The following is a 23,498-nucleotide window of genomic DNA, read 5'->3' on the forward strand; positions in this document are numbered from 1 at the left end:
TTAACAGAATGAGTTTTGTCTTTTAGCATTCTCAGGTAGTTTTCTCCCATCACAGTTCCCTCTAAGAAAGGTCAAGCTGGAGTATTTAAATCCTTGTTAAAGAATAAGGGGAGGGGGGGTTTAAGAAAGTAATAAACACAATTATGACGATCAACAGCTCTATTTAGTTTGAATGTGGCTTCATCAATCCAGAAATCATTGTCAAAAATATCTGGGGTTGTAATCATGGCCGGAAACCTTACACCAAATTCTAATCTTCTATCTGGGTCATCCTCATTCAAATTTTGTAGCAGTATTGGATGCTAAACTTTATTTATCATCCAGTAAGGATGCTAAATAAAGGAACTATTTAATTTCCTTTATGATTTTGTTAAGATTGTTTTAGGTATTTTAAGTTCCAAACTTCACTTTTTGAGATTTTTTTCAGAATTCTTTCAAATTCTCTCTTACAAGTCCCAAATTGGCAGATGCCTTTGAAATACAAGGTCTGCCAAGATTTACTCAATTAAGAACCGTTCCCACTTCATCGAACTTCTTCACAATTTGCTTTATGGCTCTACTGTGTGTGTGTGTGTGCGTGCGTGCGTGCATGGTTTACGTCCAGAAACACTTCTTGAATCAGCATGCAACTTCTGTAGCATTTTCATATTTTGCATGCCACTTTACAATTTCAGTCCTCCCCTTCGTTTTAAAGCTCATGGTACTTTTCCTCTGTTCAAATTATTCTTAAACAAAAAAAAAAAAAAAGAAAATTAAAAACTATTTTTCAAATAACTTTTACATCAAAAATTATTCAAAATAGCTTCCTTACTTGTGAACTACTATGTATAGTAAACCCCCGCTATTCGTGGGGGTTACGTTCCTGAGAAATGTCGCGAATACTGAGTTATGGCTCCCATAGTAATAAAGGGGTTCCGTTCCAAAGTATGAAATATATAAGAAAAACTAGTCTAAAATGTTGTCTATTTATGTATTATATGTACCTTCATAATATGACTATGTACATAGACAGTACATAGTGAAATGCAAGCATATGGCATCGAAATGAAAATAAGAAACAATTTAATATTAAATGTAATATTTATTAGAAATTTCAAACCAGCGCCTTTGCTAGCTAAAAAACTTATCCCGCCAGTGCTATCACCAGTTTCGCTAAAGTGTTGATAAAGGAGTTTTGCCTTTTCACGAATAATGAGTGAACTTAATGGAATTTTATTTTGAGTTCGGTCTTCTCTCCACAGATTTAAAGCTTTTTCCATTTTTTCTAATTTAACATCACGAGTTACAGAGCAAATTTTTGAAACAATTAGCGCGTTTTCACGGACACTACGGCAGATTTTTTCTTCCGATTTCTTGATTGATCGTACTGTTGACTCATTGATTTTATAATGTTTTGCCACTGAGGAGACACTTTCACCATTAGAAATTTTGTCTAATAACTCAATTTTATTCACTAATGTCATCACCTTCTTTCTTATTTTTACATTTCTCTTGTTATTCGTAGCCATATTTTTGTACAGATTAGAAAGAACTTGTCCACAATAAAGTCACTTTCTTCCGTTAACACACTCGAAAAAGCCTATTTTACACTTCAAAATGGTAGATTTATCACTTTTGTAAGCATATCAATTTATAAATTTATTCAATTTTTAAGCATATAAATTAAAAGCAAATGACGAAACCTTCCACGACAAGCGCATAACACATACTGAACAAGGATTAGCGAGAAATATCTACAATCGCGATTTTGTCACCCCTCTCCCCCCACCCACTGAGTGTTGTTTTGACCCAGAAAGATAATTTTAGCCACGCTCATGTTTTTTTATGGCGGAAAATGTTCGCGGCGCTTTAAAATTCACATTTTTTTAGGTTTCATTTTACATTAAATCAGCGACCACGAATAGCAGGGGTTAACTGTATATCATATTTTATTTATTTATTTATTTCATATGATGTGAGCAATACACTAAGGAACCAGTTTTTTTCCTGCTTCCCTCGTGTATCATGGCTGTGAAATCCAACCGTAACCGGAGGTGCGGCACCATCGTGATATCCAAGCCCGAGGCGGGATTCGAACCCACGACCTTTGGGTTGCCAGGCAGGCAGGCACTTAACCCACCTGGCTAGCCCGGTCGGCTATATCATATTCATATCTACATTAGTTATCTTAATAAAATTTTTAAATTTATTTTATTTAATTACCATTCTAAAAAAAAAAAAAGTCATTATTATTGTTGTCATTGCAACTATAAAATTTCAAGTTCATAGTTATAATAGCTATTTCTTTAAGAATTTTTTTTCAAAATCACTGCATTTCATTTTTTAACAAAATTAATTTGGTACCCTTTTGGTGAGCCTTGTGAAGTTACGTAACATAACCGATAAACGATCAATTAAAAACTGTTAGTATGTAGATGTTTTTACTCGTTTAAATTTGTGTTAAAATTAATATGTTGCAATGAGCCACTGCTCTCTGTGGGAGCATGAAAGGAAAAGATTCAAGAAAAGAAATAAATGGTTAGATTGCATCATACAAAAAGGTAAAGGTTTAAATTTATATGTTAAAATCCATATGAGCTTCCTGCTCTCCTCTCTGTGGGAGTATGAAAGGAGAAGATTCAAAGAAAAGTGAACACTGCTATGTGAATAGCTTAACTGTTTTTCGAAAATGGCTTATCACAATTGTAATGTTAATGGCTCTCAAACGAATTTGAGAATTATAAATAATGGCTTCTTTCAAACCTGCTAGGAATAATAGAATCTTGATGATTTTTAACTGTGTTTCGCTACATAATGTGTTAGATAAAGAGATGGTAGCATTATCAAAAAATTTACCATAGTTTTACTTGAAAATACACAGCTAGTCTTGGTCAAAATGGTGGTGAAAAAAAAAAAGCATATGTATACCCTGTATGCATGAAAGATGTTTTATGTGAAAATATTTTGACAAAAATCAGAACCGTTTTAAAATCAGACTGAAGTTATGAATGATGTAGATGTTTTTTTAATCATGCCCACTACTTACTCTACTGAATCACCATTAGTGACTGAGTTAGCATCATTTAGGAAGTAGCGGGTGTGAGCTTATGCTCACACCTGCTACTTCCTAATTGCTACTTATGTTCACACCTGCTACGTCGGTTTAACTTCAGTCCAAAATAACAATGTAGTGTTTTATGCTTACATCCGCTACTTACTCTACCAAATCAACATTAGTGATTGCATTAGCATCATTTAGGAAGTGGCATATTTGCTTCATTTCCGAGTCACATTTTTGTGACCAATTGGTTTTACTTCATTCTGAAATTTAGTAGGTGCTGCCACAGATGTTTTCACATCAAAAATTTTTCTGCGTTTTCAGAAATGTGGTATGGTATCGAGTTTCTACTTTGAAATGAAGCGGTCCATCTGACCATCTTCAAAGTAGAAAGCCTGACCCGTCTACAGAGATGGATCAGTCTTTCTACTTTGTCAAAAGCATAACCCTAATGCTGCAAATTAGGGTTATATTTGGCATGTAGTTTTGATACCCTAATAATCAAAGTAAAATAAAATCATAAAAAAAAAGAAGGCAGAGCAACACTCACCCACAACAATGCATATGCTGTGTGGGTGAGTGTTGCTTGGGCTTCTTTCCTGAGGAGATGAAGCCCACTAAGGTAAGAGTATCACTTTCATAATAAATTTAAAAAATCAAAAGAGGAACTTATAGCACCACCATCACCACCACTTCAGGGAGGGAGGGGTTATCAGCACTTGTGAACTCTTAAAAGGCTCGTATTTCATTTGTTGACCACTATCCAGCTAGATGTCAATATGTCAACATATATCCCTATTCATTCTGAACACAAAAGTAAAGTAATGAACAAACTAGACTCAAAGGTTCTTAGCATTCAGAAGTGCTGATGCCCACTTAAAGAGTATTGCTTATAGGTGTCCTGTCTTTGTTTCATTTATTTATTATGAAAATGGCACTAATATCTTGGTATTTGCGAGGGTGCATCTCACGGGCAGAGAGTGTACATTTGTATTGCTGGAGTGGGTGTTCCCTTTATCTTTTTATTATTTTTATGATTTTATTTTGTTTATTAAAATATCTTAGGACTCAAGTAGCAGAATCACACATTGCCAAGTGTAGCATTAATTGTACAAACTGTAATTTTTAAAATTACAGTTTGTGTTTTCAGAATTCTAGACTGCAGCAGAAAGCATTTGGTGATTGCCTGCTTTACAGAAAATTTTCTGTTACAGTATGGTGTTTCACTACTTATTACTCTTTCAGAGAAGTTTGGGCTCAATCCTATAAGACTGGAGAAATTCTTAAACTGGCAGTGGTTGTGCATTGCCTGACAGTTAGTGTTGTAGCTTTTTTTTTTTTTTTTATATATAGATATATATATATATATGAAAACCTCAAACATGAGAAATAATTGAACCTATAGTACATAGTATTGCACGTGGGCTGAAGGTTAAGAAGATGAAAGAAGGCAAGTTCTTAGAATTAATGTCCCTTCACTATCCCTTAATTAATGATTACAAATCCAAAATTTTTTCTAGCTTCTTAAATATAGACAAACTTTTTTACTCCAATATATTTTTCGAAGTTTAGAACTGTTAAAAATTGTTAGAACCTGCCAAGTGACCCATTGCCACGTTTACAACTATTTAGTTTTTTGCTTGGAGCATGGCATCAAACCAGACATATAGACGTCACTGCTGTTATAGAATGCTAAATTGTGGCTGTGTTTATTAGTTCAAGAAGCTTGCTTTCCCTTTCACACTGCTTAACATTTACGGTCTTTCATGAGTAGTTTTATTTAGAGTGATTTATTATTATTTTTATATAATAAAAAGGAGAAACCAAATTGAAAATTTACTCAAGGTACCTGCTACCCTTTGGGTGTCTAAGTACATATGAAGTTTTAAATGGTTTGTTTATAAGTCAGTGTTACTTGCTTTCCCTCTAGTTCTATACATATCTACAGTTTTACAGGAGTTGTTTTTTGAAAGATTTATTGTTTTGACAAAAATGGTGAAAACATGAAATGCAGCATTCACTTGAGTAGTCATCATCTTGAGTTATTGACCACTTGGAAGGTAGAAACATATGTAATTTTCAAATATCATACATAACGAAATTTGAAATAAATTTTGAAATCTGAAAGTAGAAGAACTAATAGCAATGAATATGTGAGAGTGTGTGTTTTAAATTGTTTTAATAATATTTATATATGTAATAAGCAGAAATATATCACATTATTATTATTATTATTATTATTATTATTATTCTTATATTATTTCTCCCTGATTGGGGGTTCCACAGTGATCGGTATTGCTACAAAGTACACAGGGTGGTTGTTGTTATGTCTGGTTTTACTGTTGGTCGAGGAACTCTCTGACTATCCTACAGGTGTTCAGGATTGCTACTTTCTGGAGTTCCTTGTAGGTGTTCGCTGGGAGACCTATTGCTGCTAGGCTGTTATGTAGGGTCTTTGGCACCGTACCTGTGGTTGACAATGATCGGGATGGTCTTTACTTGTTGCATATGCCACATCTCTTTGATCTCCTCTCTTATATAGGTTTGTGTACTTCCTGGTTTTTTCCCCATGGGTTTTCTGCAGGTTGCCAGTGTTGGGTACCATTATGTCAATCAGATAGGTAGCCTTTTCCTTCTTGTCCACAAGGGTTATGTCTGGTCTGTTGTGCGGGATTGTCCTATCTGTTATTATGGCGCAGTTCCAGTACAGCTTGTGGGTTGGGGTCTCTAGTACTGCCTGGGGTTTGTACTTGTAGTATGGTACACTTTCTTTGACCAACTGGCATTTCCTTGCTAGCTTCTGATGTATTATCCTGGCTACCTGGTCATGTCTATGAATGTACTCAGTCTGGGTGATCACCTTGCATCCTGCAGTGATGTGTTGGATTGTTTCTGAGACCAGGTGGCATAGTCAACATGTGTCATCTGACACTCCGGCTTCCTTGGCAATGTATTTTCTATAGTTCCTGATGTTGATTACCTGGTCTTGAATGGCGAGCATGAATCCTTCAGTCTCGGGGAAGAGTGTCCCACTCGTGAGCCATGCATTGGAAACAATTTTATCTATTGTAGTGTCTTCTCTGCTCATCTTTCTAGCTTCATTTGTACCTCCTGGTTGGGGTGGGGGGGACTCCTCGCTTAGGTTGAGTGGGGTATACTGCTTATCTATCTTCCTTATGGCCTGATGGAGTGCTGCTGTGGGTTTCTGGAAGTAATCCTTCAGGTTAACTATTGCTGTCTTCTGCTTATTATTATTATTATTAGCCATATGGTGCAGGGAAGCCTGAGGCTTATGCTGCACCAGCCAAAAAAAAAAAAAAAAAAAAAAAATTTCATTACCCTGAGAGAAAGAGTCAGAAATAGAAGGGAATCACCAAGAAAGCAAGAAAGAGAAGAATGATGATGATGATATCCAGCTCAGGACCCTGGGTTTGCCAAGCCCATACTCACCAGATGTGAGCCCCTGGGGTAAAATTCACATGTGCATATAGACCGATTAAGAAAAGAGGAGATATTGGTATTGTCAAAGCAGGATTTCAAAAAATGTCCTTAACTGTGGAGGAAATTTGTTTGTTTATGGCCCATTGTAAGAACCAAAATTCAGCAGCAAGAAGTGGCCTGTTTACCTATCAGCAGCAGATGCCCATACCTCTGCAACATATTAAAACATATTTTCTGGTTGTTGTGATTTCTGAAAATGCCATTTGGCAATCTATTGTGGAGTTACGCTGTCCGGGTGAACAGCTTATCCGTGTGGTTACTGAAGCAGAGCTTATGGTCCTAAACAACCCCAAGATCAGTATTGCCTGAATATAGGAAGATGATTTTCTGTAAGGAGAATATCATAAATTCAGACTTTTCTGAATTTATGATATTCTGAATTTATTTTTAGTCCAAACTGGTTGGGGTAGTTTGCAAATTGCAGGAGTGTATTATTAATTGATGCTTGTTATCACAAGAAGATCATCATATAATCAGCATAAAATAAAGTATCATGCGTGGACTCAACAAAGGGGGAGATAAGTGCCGTAAACAAGAGCCCAGATAAGACACTTGCGTATGGCATGCCTGAAGAAATACATCACTTGTATTCACCCATGGACAGTAAGCTGAATTATTGTATTTTGAAGGAGTGATGTGAGAAACTGTAGTGTCTCCCTTGATCTGATATGATCATTCATACAGCTATGAACTTGTGCTTAGGGGTCTTTTAAACTGTAAAAGGGAAGAAACTAGTATATTCATATTGATATTTTATGCATAAAATGTTTTTAAAATTTCAGTAAATATATTTTGTTTTGTTTTTTAAATAAAAGGTGTAAAGCATGGCATTTTTTTAAATATTTATTTTTTGTTAAAAAATAAATGTTTAAAGATTTCTGTATCCCCCTCATAATTTATATGCCTTCCATATATTTTTCTTCTCTGCATAAACCATTCATTAAGTCTAAGCCTGTATCCATTCTATTTTTAAAATAAAGACTGATGTTGATGATGTCCATTTCCGTATTTCTTGTCAATATGATGCCAATGCAGTTTGTATGCTGTGCTCCCTCTGGTGTTGAGCCCTGTAATTAATGAAAGTCACACTCAAGCAAGAGCACCTCTGTGTAAATGAACTAATGGTTCTTTTCATTAAAAAAAAAATATTTAAAAATGTGTCCAGTATAACGTATTATTTTGTATCTGCTGTAGTGTTTCCATGTAGGATGATTTTGCATAGTGAATATTTTCAACTATTTCTTGCCTATTTCATTGTTATTAAATGAACCACTTAATGCAAAGGCCTCCAGAGTATGAAATAGGCACTTCTGCTCATTGGGTAAAGTAGATTTTCATTTGATATGCAAGATACATCATGTGGATTAGACAGAATGACTCTTACCAAAGTTTAGCATTACCATTAGCAGAAGCATATAATGCAGCAAGAAAGCAAGCTTATGCAGCATCAGCCAAAAAAAAAAAAAAAAAACCTCTCATTTCACTCATCTTGTTCACTCCAAATGCTTGTCCAGCTCAGCCTTGAATTTATTTAAGCTATCAACTTTCACAACAACAGATGGAAGTCTGTTCCAGCAATCAACTACCCACTGGCTAAAGGCAAATTTCGGCACATCTGTTCTACAACTGTCTTTCCTCAGTTTGAATCTATGCCACCTCAAGTTCTTAATCTGAGCAAGAGGAAGAATACCATCAGCATTCAGCTTTCTCATCCCATTCAAGGCCTTATACACCTCAATCAGATCACCTCGCATGTGCCTAGTCTCCAGGCACTGCAATTTTCAGAACTTAAGCCTATCTTGGTAAGAGACCCCTATGTTCCCCTCACCAATCTTGTTGCCCTTCTTTGTACTCATTCTAGCAACTCTACATAATTCCGAAAATCAACACAGTATTCAAGCTGTGGCTTGACCATTGTCTTGTACAATGGGTTAATCACCTCCTTGTCTCTGATAGCAAAATTCCTATATATCATTGACAAGACTCCATGACCTGCTCTGGCAGGCCATCTGCACTGCTCAGTGAACTTCATATCTGACTGCACATTTACCACCAGCTCTTTTCACTCTTCACTTCCCTGAGTGTAGTACCACACAGTTGGCATGCTTCGCTTGGATTACTGCTACCCATATGTAACACTTTACATTTGCCAATGTTAAACTTCAGTAGCATGCTGTATTTACTGTCATTAACAATCCTGCCAACCTTTGTATCATCTGCAAACTTGGACATTAAGCCTGATATACCCTCATCAATATCATTGATACACAAAACAGCAATGGGCCCAGCACTGACCCCTGGGGAACACCACTAATAGCATTAGTCTATGAAGAGCAGTGTCCATTGATTACCACTCTCTGTCATCTCCCACTCAACTATCCCTTTATCCATTGAAGCAACTTGCCCCTAATGCCATACTGCTCCAATTTGTATAGCAGTCTTCCATGTGATTTTACTCAATTTATTTATTGAATTTGCTACCATTGACAAAGAAATGTAGATCACAAAGTGGGTGCTGAAAGATTTCAGAAATCACAGTATTGATTCTGAAAGTGAAGTTTCAGTTGTGGTGGACTCAGTTGATGACTAGACAAATTATTAATTCGGTATGATGTTGAAAGGATTATCTTTAGTTGAAAGAAATATTGTTTGTTATTATCTTTATTGTGCTAAAAGTACAATAAGGGTAATGAGTGATTTAAGTTTTCTGTAGACTGGTCTTGTCCAAAACAGTGAAGAAGAAAGGTATACTGGAAAACAGGCCTTGTGCTTCAGGTTGCATATCATTCAATTTATTTTAACCAGTTAGTCAGTCATCGCTATAAACTAAGAAAAGGTATACTGGTTGTACATGGTGATGAACTCTGGCTTAGCACTTATTTTAATTGGGTGATACATCCTTTATGATTTCAGACAAAACTTAACTGGTTCGACAAAATTAAACTAACTTGAGGGCTAATTGCTGCCCACTAATGTAGAGTTTATCAGAAGTAACTCAAAAATTCATCCTGTTCAACTCTTACTCTAAAAATATGGAGAAATAAACTGAATAAGACTCAAGGAATTAAGATTGAGCAATATTAAGATTTTTCCATGTGAAAGAGCTTTAAAATGCCATTTTCACTAATTGTGTATATCCTGGAAATTAAAGTGTCAGATAATAATATTATATTGAATCATTTATGATATTAAAAGAAATCATTTTTAATACTTATATTTCTATACAAAAAACTATTGACATAATGTTTTCTTTTTTTTAGTTCAACTAATGCATATATGCTGATGTTTAGACAAATTGACAAAGAAAAAAACTGTGGTATGTAGTGATTTTATTGTTATATCCTGAATTATAGTATGTGATATTAATATTAATTAACTTCTACCTTAGATATATTTGTTATCAGCATGTAAATATAAAATCAATTTTGTCTCAACAAATAACTTACTTTAATCATCTTTAGTATTAGCCTTATGGTGCAAGGGATGCCCATACTTTTGCTGCACCAGCCAAAAAAAAATAAATATATATATATATATTTTATTCTTCACCTGGGTATCCATCCACTTGACCTTTGAATTTCTCAAGATGTCAGCTTCAACTGCCCATGCCAATAACTCATACCAGTAATTAAAAGCTCATTGGCTAAAAGAAAACTTCCCACAATCCAGTTTATACTTTCTCTTTCCCATCTTAGCCTTTGAATTTATGGCCCCTAGTTATAGTATCATCAATAACCATGAAAACATGAAGTGATACTGTGATCTATCTTACCAATGAACCTGGTTTATTCCAACTTATATAGTAACCTCTCATTCTAGAATGAGTAAGATTAGCATTAGTAGAGGCACATGATGCAAGAAAGCAAGCTTATACAGCGTCAGCCAAAAAAAACAAAAACAAAAAACCCCTTCCCATTTCACTGATCCATTTGTTCCAAATGTTTGTCTAGTTCTGCCTTGAATTTATTTAAGCTATCAACTTCCACAACAACAGATGGAAGTTTGTTCCAGCAACTGCCCACTGGCTAAAGGCAAACTTCTGCACATCTATTCTTCTTTGAATCTATGCCCCCTCAGATTTGTCGTCTGAGCAAAAGGAAGAATCTCATCAGCATTGAGCCTGCTCAATCCACTCAAGGCCTTATACACCTCAATCAGATTGCCTCGCAGGTGCCTAGTCTCCAGATGCTGTTACTTGCAGAACTTAAGCCTTTCTTCATAACCACACCCCTTTGTTCCTCTCACCAATCTTGTTGCCCTTCTCTGTACTTGTTCTAGCAACTCTACATCATTCCTAAAATGAGACTTCCAGACCTGTACGCAGTACTCAAGGTGTGACGTGACCATTGCCTTATACGAGGGGATAACCACCTCCTTGTCACTGCTCACAAATTCCTATATATCATTTACAAGACCCCATGACCTATTCTGGCAGTCTGTCTGCACTACTCTAAAACTTCATATCTGACTGCACAATTACCTCCAGATCTCTTTTATTCTCCACTACCTGAGTTGTCATTGTTGTTACATTTCTCTGGGGTTACTGCTACCCATATGCAGTATTTTGCATTTGTCAATGTTAAACTTCAGTTGCCACTTCTCAGCCCATCTACTCAACTTTTCCAGATCCTCTTGCAGCTGCATACTGTCATTATTGTTATTAACAAACCTGACAACCTTTGTATTATCTGCAGACTTTGACATTAAGCTTTCTATACCTTCATCAATCATTGATTGATATACAAAACAACAATGGGCCCAACACCGAACCCTGAGGGATGCCACTAATAACATTAGTCCACATAGAGCAATGAGTATTGCTCTACGTGGAATAATGTTATTCATTGTTGCAACCCTCCTTTTATTCATTGTTGCAACTTGCCCTTAATGCCATACTGCTCCAATTTATACAGTAGTCTTCCACGTGCAACAGTGTTAAAAGCTTTCCTGAAATCCAAGTATATGATATCAAAATTATTTTTTGCATCCAGTTCCTTTGTGACTACATCATAGTATCCACTGAAATTGGTCAGACAAAACTTGCTGTTTACAAACCCATGCTGTGTCTGAATTATTACTGCTGTCTTGTCTAGATGATCCTGCAGTGCTTCTTTAACCAGTGACTCCATTACCTTCCCTGGAACAGAAGTCAAACTAACAGGTCTGTAATTACTCATGTTATCCCCCATTGTGAATTGGAGACACATTCAAACATCTCCAGTCCATGAGGCCTTCCCCAACTCTAAGGATGCTCTCATAATTATGGCTAAGGGTTTGCTTACTTCCTTTGCTACCTCCTTTAATATAACTGGAGAGATCCCATCTACCCCAGGTGCCTTTCTTATGTTTAACTTCAACAACTTCTCCTCCACTCTGCTCTCAGTTATTACATAATCATTTAACTTCCTATTAGGGTTTGATAAACATCTAGCCCTCTCCTCCTTGAATAACTTCTCATGTGTGAATGTAGATGCAAAATACTCAGTTTGGTAGCTATCTGAGAATGATCGTCCACTACATTGATATCAAGTGGACCAATCTGATTCGTCCCCTTCCTTTTAGAGTTTATATAAGTATAGAAGTCTTTGCTGTTTTTCTTTGCATCCTTTGCCAAAGATTTTTCATAATCTGCCTTTGCTTGCCTAACCTCTTTTGTGACTTGATTACAGACTATCTTGTATCTACCATAGGCTTCTGTGTCGTCTTAAAATTTATGTGCATCCCATGCATTTTTCTTCTCTGCTATGAGTCTCATTAGTTCATCTGACATCCATTTGGGCCTAAACCTAGAGTAGTATTTCTTAGTTGGAAAAAAAGCCTAGTAGCTTTCAAAATCACTTCCTTGAATGCTTCCCATTTAGAATTTGCTTTTGGTAACTGATTTACTGGTCCACTATATTTCTCTGTATAATTGTTCATTGTACTCATCAGAATCATTAGACCTGTAACAAACTCCTACCCTCATTTTACTTTCTCAGTGCTTATGTCATGCCAAACTGGCTCAACATTCCACTGGTGATCCATGTCAACTGGATGCACTTCATTAGATTTTATGTTTCTTAACTAACAGCATAATCACTCCTCCCTTCCTATCTTGTCTGTCCTTTCTGCACACATTGTACTCCCCAAATTACAGTTCTGCATCCCTTATATCTGAGTGGCACCACATCTCTGATATCCCAATAATATCCACCTTGGATGTCTTAACCATCACTTCAAATACTTTCATTATAGTATAGTAAAATGTATTTACTATACTTCTAGCGTTGGTGTACCTGCAAGTATACATGCACCTGTTCTTACTCTTAGGTACTCTAACACAGCCCATGTATTTATTTGTTTCATGACCCCCCAGCAACTGGCTTTCCGGGCTACTGCTCATTCCAATAGAAGCAGTGCAAAAATCATTTCCACCTCTGACTGTGGCTACTGTTAATCTATTAGCCTGTGAATGCTAGCAGTTTTCCAACCCACCTAACATTGCCTCGATAGTATCAGCAAATATTCTTGCACCCGTTTTCAGGGAAATGTATTCCATCCCTGTAGAAGCAGTCTCTCCTGTTAACAAGCACAGACCACACTGAGAAAAATTCTACACTGTGAGTTCTGCACAATATCTCCAGGGCTGAATTGATTGACAAGGCTCTCATCATATACTCCCTTCTATTGTTTCTGGGCAGGATTGCAGACACTTTCAAATTTAACCCTAACTCACAACTTTTTTGCAGCAGTGACTTGAACTTGCTTAGTAAATTTGCAGATCTCCTACACTTTAATGTCATTAGTGCCAACATGTGCAACGATATCACCTTTTGTGCCCTTAAAAAATGATATCTGCTCTACAACATCATCAACTTTTTCTACTGGAGATATATCCTGGTCCTATTCCACCTATCAAATTTTTGTTGAAAATTATTTGTTGATTATTTGTTAAAATCCCAATGAACAATGTAAAAATTACTTCTTGCATCCAGCTCATGAGAGCTCTGTCACAATAGGTAACGAGATTAAATAAGATTTTCCCTTAAAACCACGTTGGGTTTTCAGAATGCCATTTCTCTCTAATGTCCCTGTATTGCACTCTTCATCATTGCCTCTGTGGTTTTTCTCTACCACTGGCATCCGACCACAGGGTTTGTAGTTATCTAATTCACTCTTAAGACTGCTTTTATATATTGGCACTTCTTTAATTCAAAGGAATCTCTACTGAATAAAGTGACACCATAATTAATTAAAACAGGTTACCAGAGTGCATTGCACCATTAAGATTACTTTAAGATTACTTAATGGTGCAGTGCATTCTGGTAACCTGTGTATAAGTTAACAGGCACATGTTATTTTTATTATGACTTGGCACATTATGGTCTAAGCCAGCATTTCCCAAACTGGGATCCGTAGACCAGTTCCATAGGGGCCACGAAATGGATCCTCTTAAACTGGTAAAATTATTCATTCAGTGTCTAGCAAATTGATTATGAATAAAGTTATTATTACATATTTATGTAAAAATAAAAATAAAGTTGAGTTGCTTTAAATATAAAACTGAATTTTCTTTTCAGAAGACCCTTTGTTCATGCATATATACACACACAAAGAAACACACTGAAATATATATATATATATATATATATATATATATATATAAACTTAAGTGAGAATAATGATTAGAAAATGATTCCCTGACCATTATTGGCCTTCTAGTCCTCTGTTGAGATGGGGCATAATTTGGACCTGGTGCCCATCAGAGGGGGAGCTGTTAAATTTCATTTAATTAGCTATTCAAAATTTAATTGATTATATTTTATTATCTTTCTATTTAGACTTTCTAAATTATCTTAGAGTTTCTGCTGCAATAATTTTATTCTCTTCCCTCCCTGTTGGTTTGATTGTTATATATAATTTCACAATTTTTGCTCTTCTGTCTTGCCATGCTGCTGGCATTTTTATTTATTTTTTTTTTAATCATTATTCTCACTTAAGTTTATATCTCAGGCGTCATATAGAGGAAAATGCTTTTTGCTGCCTCTGATGTATGCTTTACCCCTTTTTTATGTAAGATTCAGTTTTCAGTTATTTCCAACATTATTCAAATATAAGTGTGTGTGTGTGGGGGGGGGGGGGATCCGCAAAATTGTTTTGATTTTTGAAGGGATCTGTAAACTTTTTTTTTTATTATTATTTTTGAAAGGGTCCATAGATCTCAGTAGTTTGGGAACACTAGTCTAAGCTATCAATGTGCCAAACGACCAACCAGCAAACAGACTGTGGCTCTCAAATTACTGGGTATGTACCATCAGTTCCATGAGCCTTGCTTGCCTTTAGACTTAAAATTTATTTCTGATAAATATCCTTCTGTAACTGCAATATCACTACTTTCATACTACTCAACTGACTTGTCCAATTTCTCCTTGCCACAAAGTGTCTTTGATCTGTAAAGATTGATGTGATATACTCACTCATTCATCAGCAGTATTGGCTGGATTATCTACGACTTTCCTATACCTATTATATAATGGTGTGATCTGATTCATTCTTTTCTTCATATTTACTTACATGAAAAGCCAGTGATTTAGTCAGTTCATTATCATAAACTTTATATCATATCATATCCTTTTCCAGCCTGAGCCTAACCATTTCTGTGATATTATCACAGATCAGTCTATAGCATTGGTACTTTACTGCACTCTATAATTGACCCATGCTGTCTCTTTTTGCTCTGTTGAACTGCCCAGCTCATTATTCATCTTGGCATCCTCCTCTCACTATATTTTTGTAATAGTATTATATCCATTTATGGCTTTTGTGACTATTTCTTTAAATTTATTGTGTAATTCTCCTGTATTTTCCCTCTATATAATATCTATATGGTTGAAGCTATCTCTCCTTTCCTGAAATTACAATCCATTCTAAGGCACCTCTGTAGCCAGGTGGGCAGGAGCAGCAGTGTGTAGCACACGCTTCTTGATTAGACCGGGGTTCGAGCCCGTGACCACCAAATACAGAGGATGCGGAAAGGTCAGGGAATGACCACCGCATATCCCCGGAGCAATATGGCCTTAGTTGCTAATGTTCCTAAAAACCAAATAATAACAACAACAATCCATTCCTTTGTCTTTAACAGCTCTTACCACTCTACTCATTGTCCAACTTAGAACTCTGCTTTAAAAAAAAAAAATAAATAAAACTCAAATCTGCTTGATAAAAGACTTGTATGGGCTTTCTAAAACAAATTTGTAGCTGTAAAACATGAAATCGGAGTTGGAATGTAAATTTGTGATTAATATGCCATTTTGTATTATTTTTATGTATATATAGTATTTGAAAATTGTATACTCTGTTTCTGAGTAAGTTTCTTGGTTATATTGTCTAATTTTACTATACCATGGTTTCCTATGGGCCTCGGTATCTCTGCCCCTTTATCCGAAATCTACCTCGCTTCTATTGAAGAAAAAATACTTCAACCTTTTCCCCCAGTTATTAAATTATATATGAGATACGGTATTAAATTATATATGGGGTTGTGGACATGGAATACATTTACATAATGCCAGCTCTCTGAATTAATGATAGAGAATCTATCTTTTTTTTTTTTTTACTTAATTTGGCCTGTCTCTACTCACTGTCATAGTATAGTTGGTGACAAAGAGTTTCTCCATCTTGCAAGCACTCAGTTTTTCTCATTCTTTTTATTTTCACAAAAAGTAATAAAGCAATATTAAAATTCAATTGTTTTTAAATTTTGCAAATTTCTGTTTATTTTCATTAATGAATGGGCTGTAAGATGTTCTTTGGTGCTCTGTGTTGTAAAATAGAATGCACAATAGTAGTGTTGTTCCCTTTTGTTCTACAATTTCATAGTATTTGTGTAGTGTGAAGTAATTGACATTGTCTTTTAGTAAGATACCAAGGGAAAAGTATGTAATGCTGAAGACATATATGCAAAATTTTCCATAGGTTTGTAAAATCTGAAAAAGTTTATGCATTTGCCTTACATAGATGTGATTTTTTGATGCAAGAAAAGTGATATAATCAGAAATTTACTAACAAATAAGCATAATGGGGGCTTAGAGGGGAACAGGCATTTTGTGTGTTATCAGACACTCAGTCTAAAACACTGATGGATATCCAATATCTTTCTATTCCAGAAGATTTAGGAGAAGTCCGGTTGGCCTGCCTCCCTAAAATCCACTTGTGCACACCTTCTCGATGGTAAGCCCTGTTACGTCACTTAGGTGAAAATGAACGATTAGAGTGGTTCTCTTCGAGACGCCTGGTCAATGTGAAGAGGAAAAGACCAAACCCTCCAGCACATGACAGTAAAATGAAACAAATTACCCTCACTCTGCAGGCTTTCATTCTCCCCTCTTACGGCAGCAAGAGGATCAGAGTGAAAGAAGAGGATGCTAAAAATCTCGGGGAAAGACCAGGCTGCCATGCACGGAAACTGAACTTGGCCTGTTACAACGTAAGATCACTCATCAGTGAAGACAGGATATTAGAGCTGGAAAAGGTTTTAGAAAATGTGAATTGGAATATCATCGGTTTGGCTGAAACAAGAAGAACAAATGAATCACAGCTCTCACCTTAAGTTTATCAAGTGGAAATCTGCTGTACACCAATGGAAACAGTGAAAGGAGCAAAGGTGGAGTTGGCTTTCTGGTCCATAAAGATATAAAAAACATTTTGGAATTCAAAAGTACATCACCAAGGGTGTCAAGACTACTGCTCAGGATTTCTAAGAGGTATAAACTAAAGATTATAATGACTTATGCACCAACATCGAGCCATGATGATGAAGAGGTTGAAGAAATGTACACCGAAATTGAGAGTCTTCTAGATGAACAGAAAACCCACTACCCTACACTATCATTATGGGGAACTTCAATGCTAAGGTTGGAAAGAGACAAAACAGTGCAGAAAGAGAACTATAGGAAATTTTGGAATTGGTGAAAGAAATGAGAGGTGAAAGATGTGGAATTTGCCGAATCTTGAGGAATGTCAGTAATGAACACTTTTTTCAAGAAAAGAGTGAACAAAAAGTGGACATGGAAGAGCCCAAATGGATTAACAACTAATGAAATCGACTTTATCCTCACAAACAGAAGATATATCGTGAATGATGTTACTGTCCTGAACAAGGTAAACGTTGGAAGTAATCACAGAATGGTAAGATGCACACTTCGATATAGATGTAAGAAAAGAAAGGAAAAAACTCTCGTACGAAGGTCTTTGAGATAACAGAAGAGGAGAAAAGGCAGTATGTACTGGAACTTAAGAACAAGTTTGAGCTTCTTCAGACTGCTCAGGACCAAGATATCGATGGGAATATTACAACTTTCTGAAAGTGATAAAGCCCAAGAAACCTATAGGTAAAAAGAAATCCAAAGAAGAAAAAATTAGTCAAGAAACACTTGTCATAATGAACCAAAGATGACAAATGAAGAGCAAAAAAACACTGACAAGGAGAAAATTGAGTATACTGAGTTATGCAAAGCCATTAGAAAGAGACTCGGAGAAGACATAAGAAAATTTAACACAAGAAAAGTAGCACAAGCATTAAGGGAAAACAAAGGATTTAAATCAGCAGCCATGAGCAGTAATGTAGAAAGACAAATGATATACTGAAACTGAAGAATAGTGATGGTGTACAGGTAGGACCCGTTTTACGACACGGTTAGGTTCCAGCAAAACAGGGTCGTAAAATGAAAAGTCGTAAAAGAAGACCAAATTATAATGTAATTAAATGAGATAGGTTCTAAAATTCCCAAAATTTTTCTATGTATGCACTAATATTTCTATTCTTTATAAATAATTAAATATTTTAAACATTTAATGCACATGTTTTATTTATACTTATATATAAAATAATTAATAAAATAAAATTTTACTTTGGTCCTGTGGAGTTGTTGTTGTTATTTGGTTTTTAGGAGCATTAGCAACTAAGGCCATATTGCTCCGGGGATATGCGGTGGTCATTCCCTGACTTTTCCACATCCTCCATATTTGGTGGCTCACGGGCTCAAACCCCGGTCTAATCAAAAAGCATGTGCTACGCACTGCTGCTCCTGCCCACCTGGCTACGGAGGTGCTCCTGTGGAGTCATCACTCGAGTACGTATTTACTCAAGTGATGACTCCACTACCTGTTTCATCCACATTAAAAACTAAATCAGGGTGGTAGTTGCCTTTGTCTATTAAGGGTTTAAATTTGGAAGTTTAAAGTTTAAACTCTTCCACCACTGCAACGTCAGCACTAGCAGCCTCACCTCTGGTGAGGCTGCTAGTGCTGACGTTGACGTTGGCTTGACGTTGCAGTGGTGGAAGCAGCCTCACCTTTCACATTGTGAATTTTACAACAGTTTTTAAACTGATGAAACCACCCTTTGCTGGGCTGTAAATGTTTCAGTGCTACCAGACTCCCCACATATTTCGTCAAATGAAGACTTTGCCTTGTCCAGAATTACCGCCTGTGTAACAGGAATGTTATTTTGGTTCATATCATCAACCCACAACACTTAACAATTTCTCCATTTTTCCATTGTCTCACTGCATGGATAAGTTGTTCTGGAGGATGACACACTTGTTATCCCTGTGTGTGGGTGCGTGCACGTGCTGTATTTTATCAACATTGTTCATAATTGTTGATACAGTAGAAGGTGCTAAACTCAACATCTTACACACATCTGACCGATGCTCACCAGACTCCATGTGACGATCACATCCATTTTCTTCTTAATTGTTAGTGTTTTACACTCTTTATGGCCCCTTCAGAAACTGTCCTATGCTTAGAGCTCATGGTTACACAAAAATTATTATTAATGAGAAAAACATGTAACCCATTAACAATTGAGGGAAAATTCACAATGAAACGAACATGGCACACTGAATGTAAACAAAGAACCCTGGGCTCACATCTGGTGAGTATGGGCTTGACACACCCAGGATCCTGAGCTGGATATCATCATTCTTCTCTTTCTTGGTGATTCCCTTACTTTTGACTCTCTCTCTCAGGGTAACTTGGGAATTTTTTTTTTTTTTTTTCCTGTTGCAGCATAAGCCTTGCACCCTGTGGCTATTAATAATAACTGTTGGCGTAGCTATCATTCCACCCACAATGCACCACGAAAAACAAAAGAAACGCCTAGTGTGTGTGTTTGGACTTGCAGGTGTTGCTGCAACGCGTTCTCTGAGTTGTGATTTTTTTGTTTTGTTTTTTTCAATTTTTTCAGGTAATATTTTGAAATAGTCGTTAATGTGAAAAGTCGTAAAATGGACCATCGTAAAACAGGACCTACCTGTTCTTATAAATAGCAGAGAAGGCATAATTCAAATAGCAGAAGACTACTATAGAGAATTCTACAAGGAGCGAGGGAATGATGCCAGCAGTGGGGAAGATGGATCACAAATTAGTAACACATACAACATACTTGATATCCTTCCTGATGAGGTAGAACATGCATTGAAGAAAATGAAGAATCAGAAAGTGGCGGGGAAGATGAAGTTACTGTACAGTTGTTAAAATTTGGAGGAAGAGACATGGCACAAAAATTGGCAAGACTCTTCACAAAATGCATTAGAAAAGTTGTGAAGCCTAAGGAGTGGAATAATGCAATCATAGTTTTGTTGCATAAGAAAGGAGATAAATCAGAAATTGGAAATTATAGACCAATTAGCTTGTTCGTAGCCGAGTGGGCAGGAGCGGGAGTGCAGTAGCACACGCTCTTTGAGTAGACCGGGGTTCAAGCCCCTGACTGCTGAATACGGTCGATCTGCCAACTCGCACTGAACCAGCGTGGCAGATTATGGTCCATTTCCCTCAGCATGAATTGTTGAGGAGGCTTCCATCCTGCAGTGGGTTGATAATGGCTGCACTTTACATTCTACTTTAGCTTGTTATCCCATATCTACAAGTTGTTCACAAGGGTCATTACTAACAGATTAGAAAGAATACTTGATGAGAATCAACCAAAAGAGCAAGCTGGCTTTAGAACAGAATTCTCAACTATGGATCACCTTCATGTAATATCACAACTAATGGAGAAGGCAAATGAATATAAAACACTATTATGCCTGGCATTTGTGGATTATGAAAAGGCATTTGACTCTATACAGCATAAGGCAATGTTTCGGGCACTGGAAAGACAAGGCATAGACACCCCATACATTATGATTTTGAAGAAAATATATGAGAATGCTACCTCCTTTATTAGACTAGACAAAGACAGTAGTAAATTTAAAATTGAGAAAGGGATTCAACGAGGAGACACAATATCTCCGAAGTTGTTTACTGCTGCCCTTGAGGAATCTTTCAGAAGATTAGACGGGTCACAGAAAAGAGCCAATGTGAATGGAGAGTACCTAAACCATTTACGATTTGCAGATGATATTGTGGTCATAAGCCAGAATCCCAAAGAATTAGAGGAAAATCTTTGTCAGTTATGCAGAGTTAGTAAGGATTTTGGACAAAAGATGAATATGGCTAAAACAAAAGTAATGATGAACAAGTATGCCACAGAAAGGGATATAATGATTGAAGGAGCAGTAATTGAAAAGGTGGAGTCATACTTATCTGGGATCTAAGTCATCTAATCTTAGATAACTTATCTAAGATAACTTATCTAAGTCATCAGCTGTAATAATGATAAATGGCTGGAAGTCAAGAGAAGAATAAATTTTGGATGGATAGCATTCAGGAAATATAGTCACATACTGAGGAGCAATATCCCAATTTGTCTGAAACAAAATAATGAACCAATGTATACTCCCCACTATGACTTATGGGAGTGAAACTTGGGCACTTACCAAAAGAATGGAAGAGAAGCTGAGAACTACACAGCGAAGAATGGAACAAATTATATTGGGAATCAGACTGTTAGGTAAGAAGAGAAACACATGGATTAGGCCGTAAACTCAAGTAAAGAACATTCTTATCAAAACTAAAGAACTAAAATGGTCTTGGGCAGAACACGTAGCTCGAAGACATGATGACAGATGGACTAAGAATAAGAAAATAACAGAATGGTACCCAAGAGGAGCGTGAAGAAATCCTGGAAGACAACGGAGATGGACGGATGAAATTCATGAATTTGTGGGTAGTAAATAGATGGCCGTTGCACAAAACAGAAGCAACTGGAAAGTTGCTGGAGAGGCCTTCATCCTGCAGTGGATTGAAAATGGCTGATGATGATGAAGCATAATGATGATGTGTCTATTGCATAGAAAGAAATGCAGTAAAAGATATCCTTCCTGTCAAATGTTTATTTGTCTTTTGTTATAGAACATAACCTTCATCTGAGTTTTGAATGCCAGCACAACTCAGAGAAAATTAAGAAATAAGACAGTTGAAGTGGAGGCTCCCATTCAGTTCAGGGTTTTCAGTCCACACAATACGTCAACAGTAACAGCATCACAAGCCATTATTGTAAATAATATATATATAATATTACAAATAATATTAGTATTTTAAGCTATATTATCTTGCATTTTCTTGAACATTTATTATATTATGTTTTATTGGATAATTTATATATTTAAAGTATAAATGTTTCTGCTCATTTAATGCTACATTTAATATTGTTATATAGAGAAATTGTGCCTTAATTAAAATCATCCAGAAAAGAGCACAAACTGGGGGATGCTTTGTATAGTGATGAAAACCACTAATTGAGAGAAGGTTCAAAATGCATTGATGAATATAGAAATTCTTAAAGGCCTCAGTAGTTACCTTATCTCATTTGGATGGAATGAGCTTTCCCATGAATTATTCAGGGTTTTCAGCCCACATAATATGTAATTGGCTTTTTAGCATGTGGAACTGAGGTTTTATTCTTAGCTTCAAGTTTAAAAAATTCCCTCATTTATTCTGTTTTCGAATTTTATTTTATTTAATTCATTTGAACTCATTTTATCCTATTTGAATTTTCATAAATTCTGTCATTGCTTCATAATTTTAACATTCAGAACTTTTATTTGGCCAGTAGTGAAGCCTTTTAAGCTATTAAAAGAAATTAAAAACTTACATAAATTTATGGCCCAAATGTTTTCTATGTATCTAGCATTGTACTGTAGTAAATTTGTGATTGTCATATACATACTTAATATAAGTTTGTTTTTTAAACAAAAAAAAAAAAAAAGTATGACCAAAACTCAATTATACAGAGCACAGTTCTCTTGCAAATTACATTATCAGCACTCACATGAATGCAGATAATGTTAAACTTGAATTTTAGAGGTCTTAATGAAACATAGTTATGAGAAGTTATGTTAACAGGGAGAAAACAGAAGTATTATTGACTCAAAATGGGAAGCATAGTTTTGTTTGAAAACATATATATCAGGATGACAAGAAGAAAACTGTTGTACAGGATGTTTAAGAACATGTGGGCCATATTTTCAGATAGAATCAAGACCTTCAAACAATGAAAAATATTCGGATAAACATATGTCTGATTCTGAACAGTTAGAGCTATGATTTTGAGTTTTAAAAAATGACTTGTGAAGTTTTCAGTGATAAAAAAATAAATAAGAATAAGCAAACATATACCTGTATGAATAAAGGTTTTATTAGGTATGTATGTGTGCCTGCTTATTCTTATTTATTATTTTTATTAATATTTGAAATTAAACTCCATAATATAATTCAAAATCGTTACTCCATATGAATCATTCCACATAAACCAATCTAAATTGGACACATTTTTATAGACTCTTCATTGTTTTTCAGGTCCTGAAATGATCTCAACAGTACAGTGGCGAACAAAAAAATTGCATCACTTGTGAATTTTGCAAATGTATTTTGTGCTGCATTGTGGTTGCAGAAATGTTCGAAATGCATTTGTTAGGTGGGATATATATATCTCTGTGAATGAAATCCAATAAAAGACTCCACCCGATATACCTAATTGCCATAAATATCTTCCCAAAGGGTAAATTGCATCATTAATGGAAATATGAGAAATCGT

General features: G+C 35.8%; 1 protein-coding gene across 3 annotated transcripts in view; it reads left to right on the top strand.

The window, feature by feature from the left end:
* Positions 1–23,498, top strand: part of LOC150074989 (ubiquitin carboxyl-terminal hydrolase 47-like) — a 486,634-nt gene that overhangs the window by 261,395 nt on the left and 201,741 nt on the right. For all 3 annotated transcript variants that reach the window (XM_090388947.1, XM_090388945.1, XM_090388946.1), the window contains exon 17: positions 9,799–9,854. In XM_090388947.1, coding sequence (XP_090245073.1) covers positions 9,799–9,854 — 56 coding nt within the window. The remainder of the gene's footprint in view (positions 1–9,798; positions 9,855–23,498) is intronic.

This window comes from Mastigoproctus giganteus, chromosome 14, assembly GCF_048544385.1.
Source record: "Mastigoproctus giganteus isolate SK-2022 chromosome 14, ASM4854438v1, whole genome shotgun sequence".
Taxonomy (NCBI): Eukaryota; Metazoa; Arthropoda; class Arachnida; order Uropygi; family Thelyphonidae; genus Mastigoproctus; species Mastigoproctus giganteus.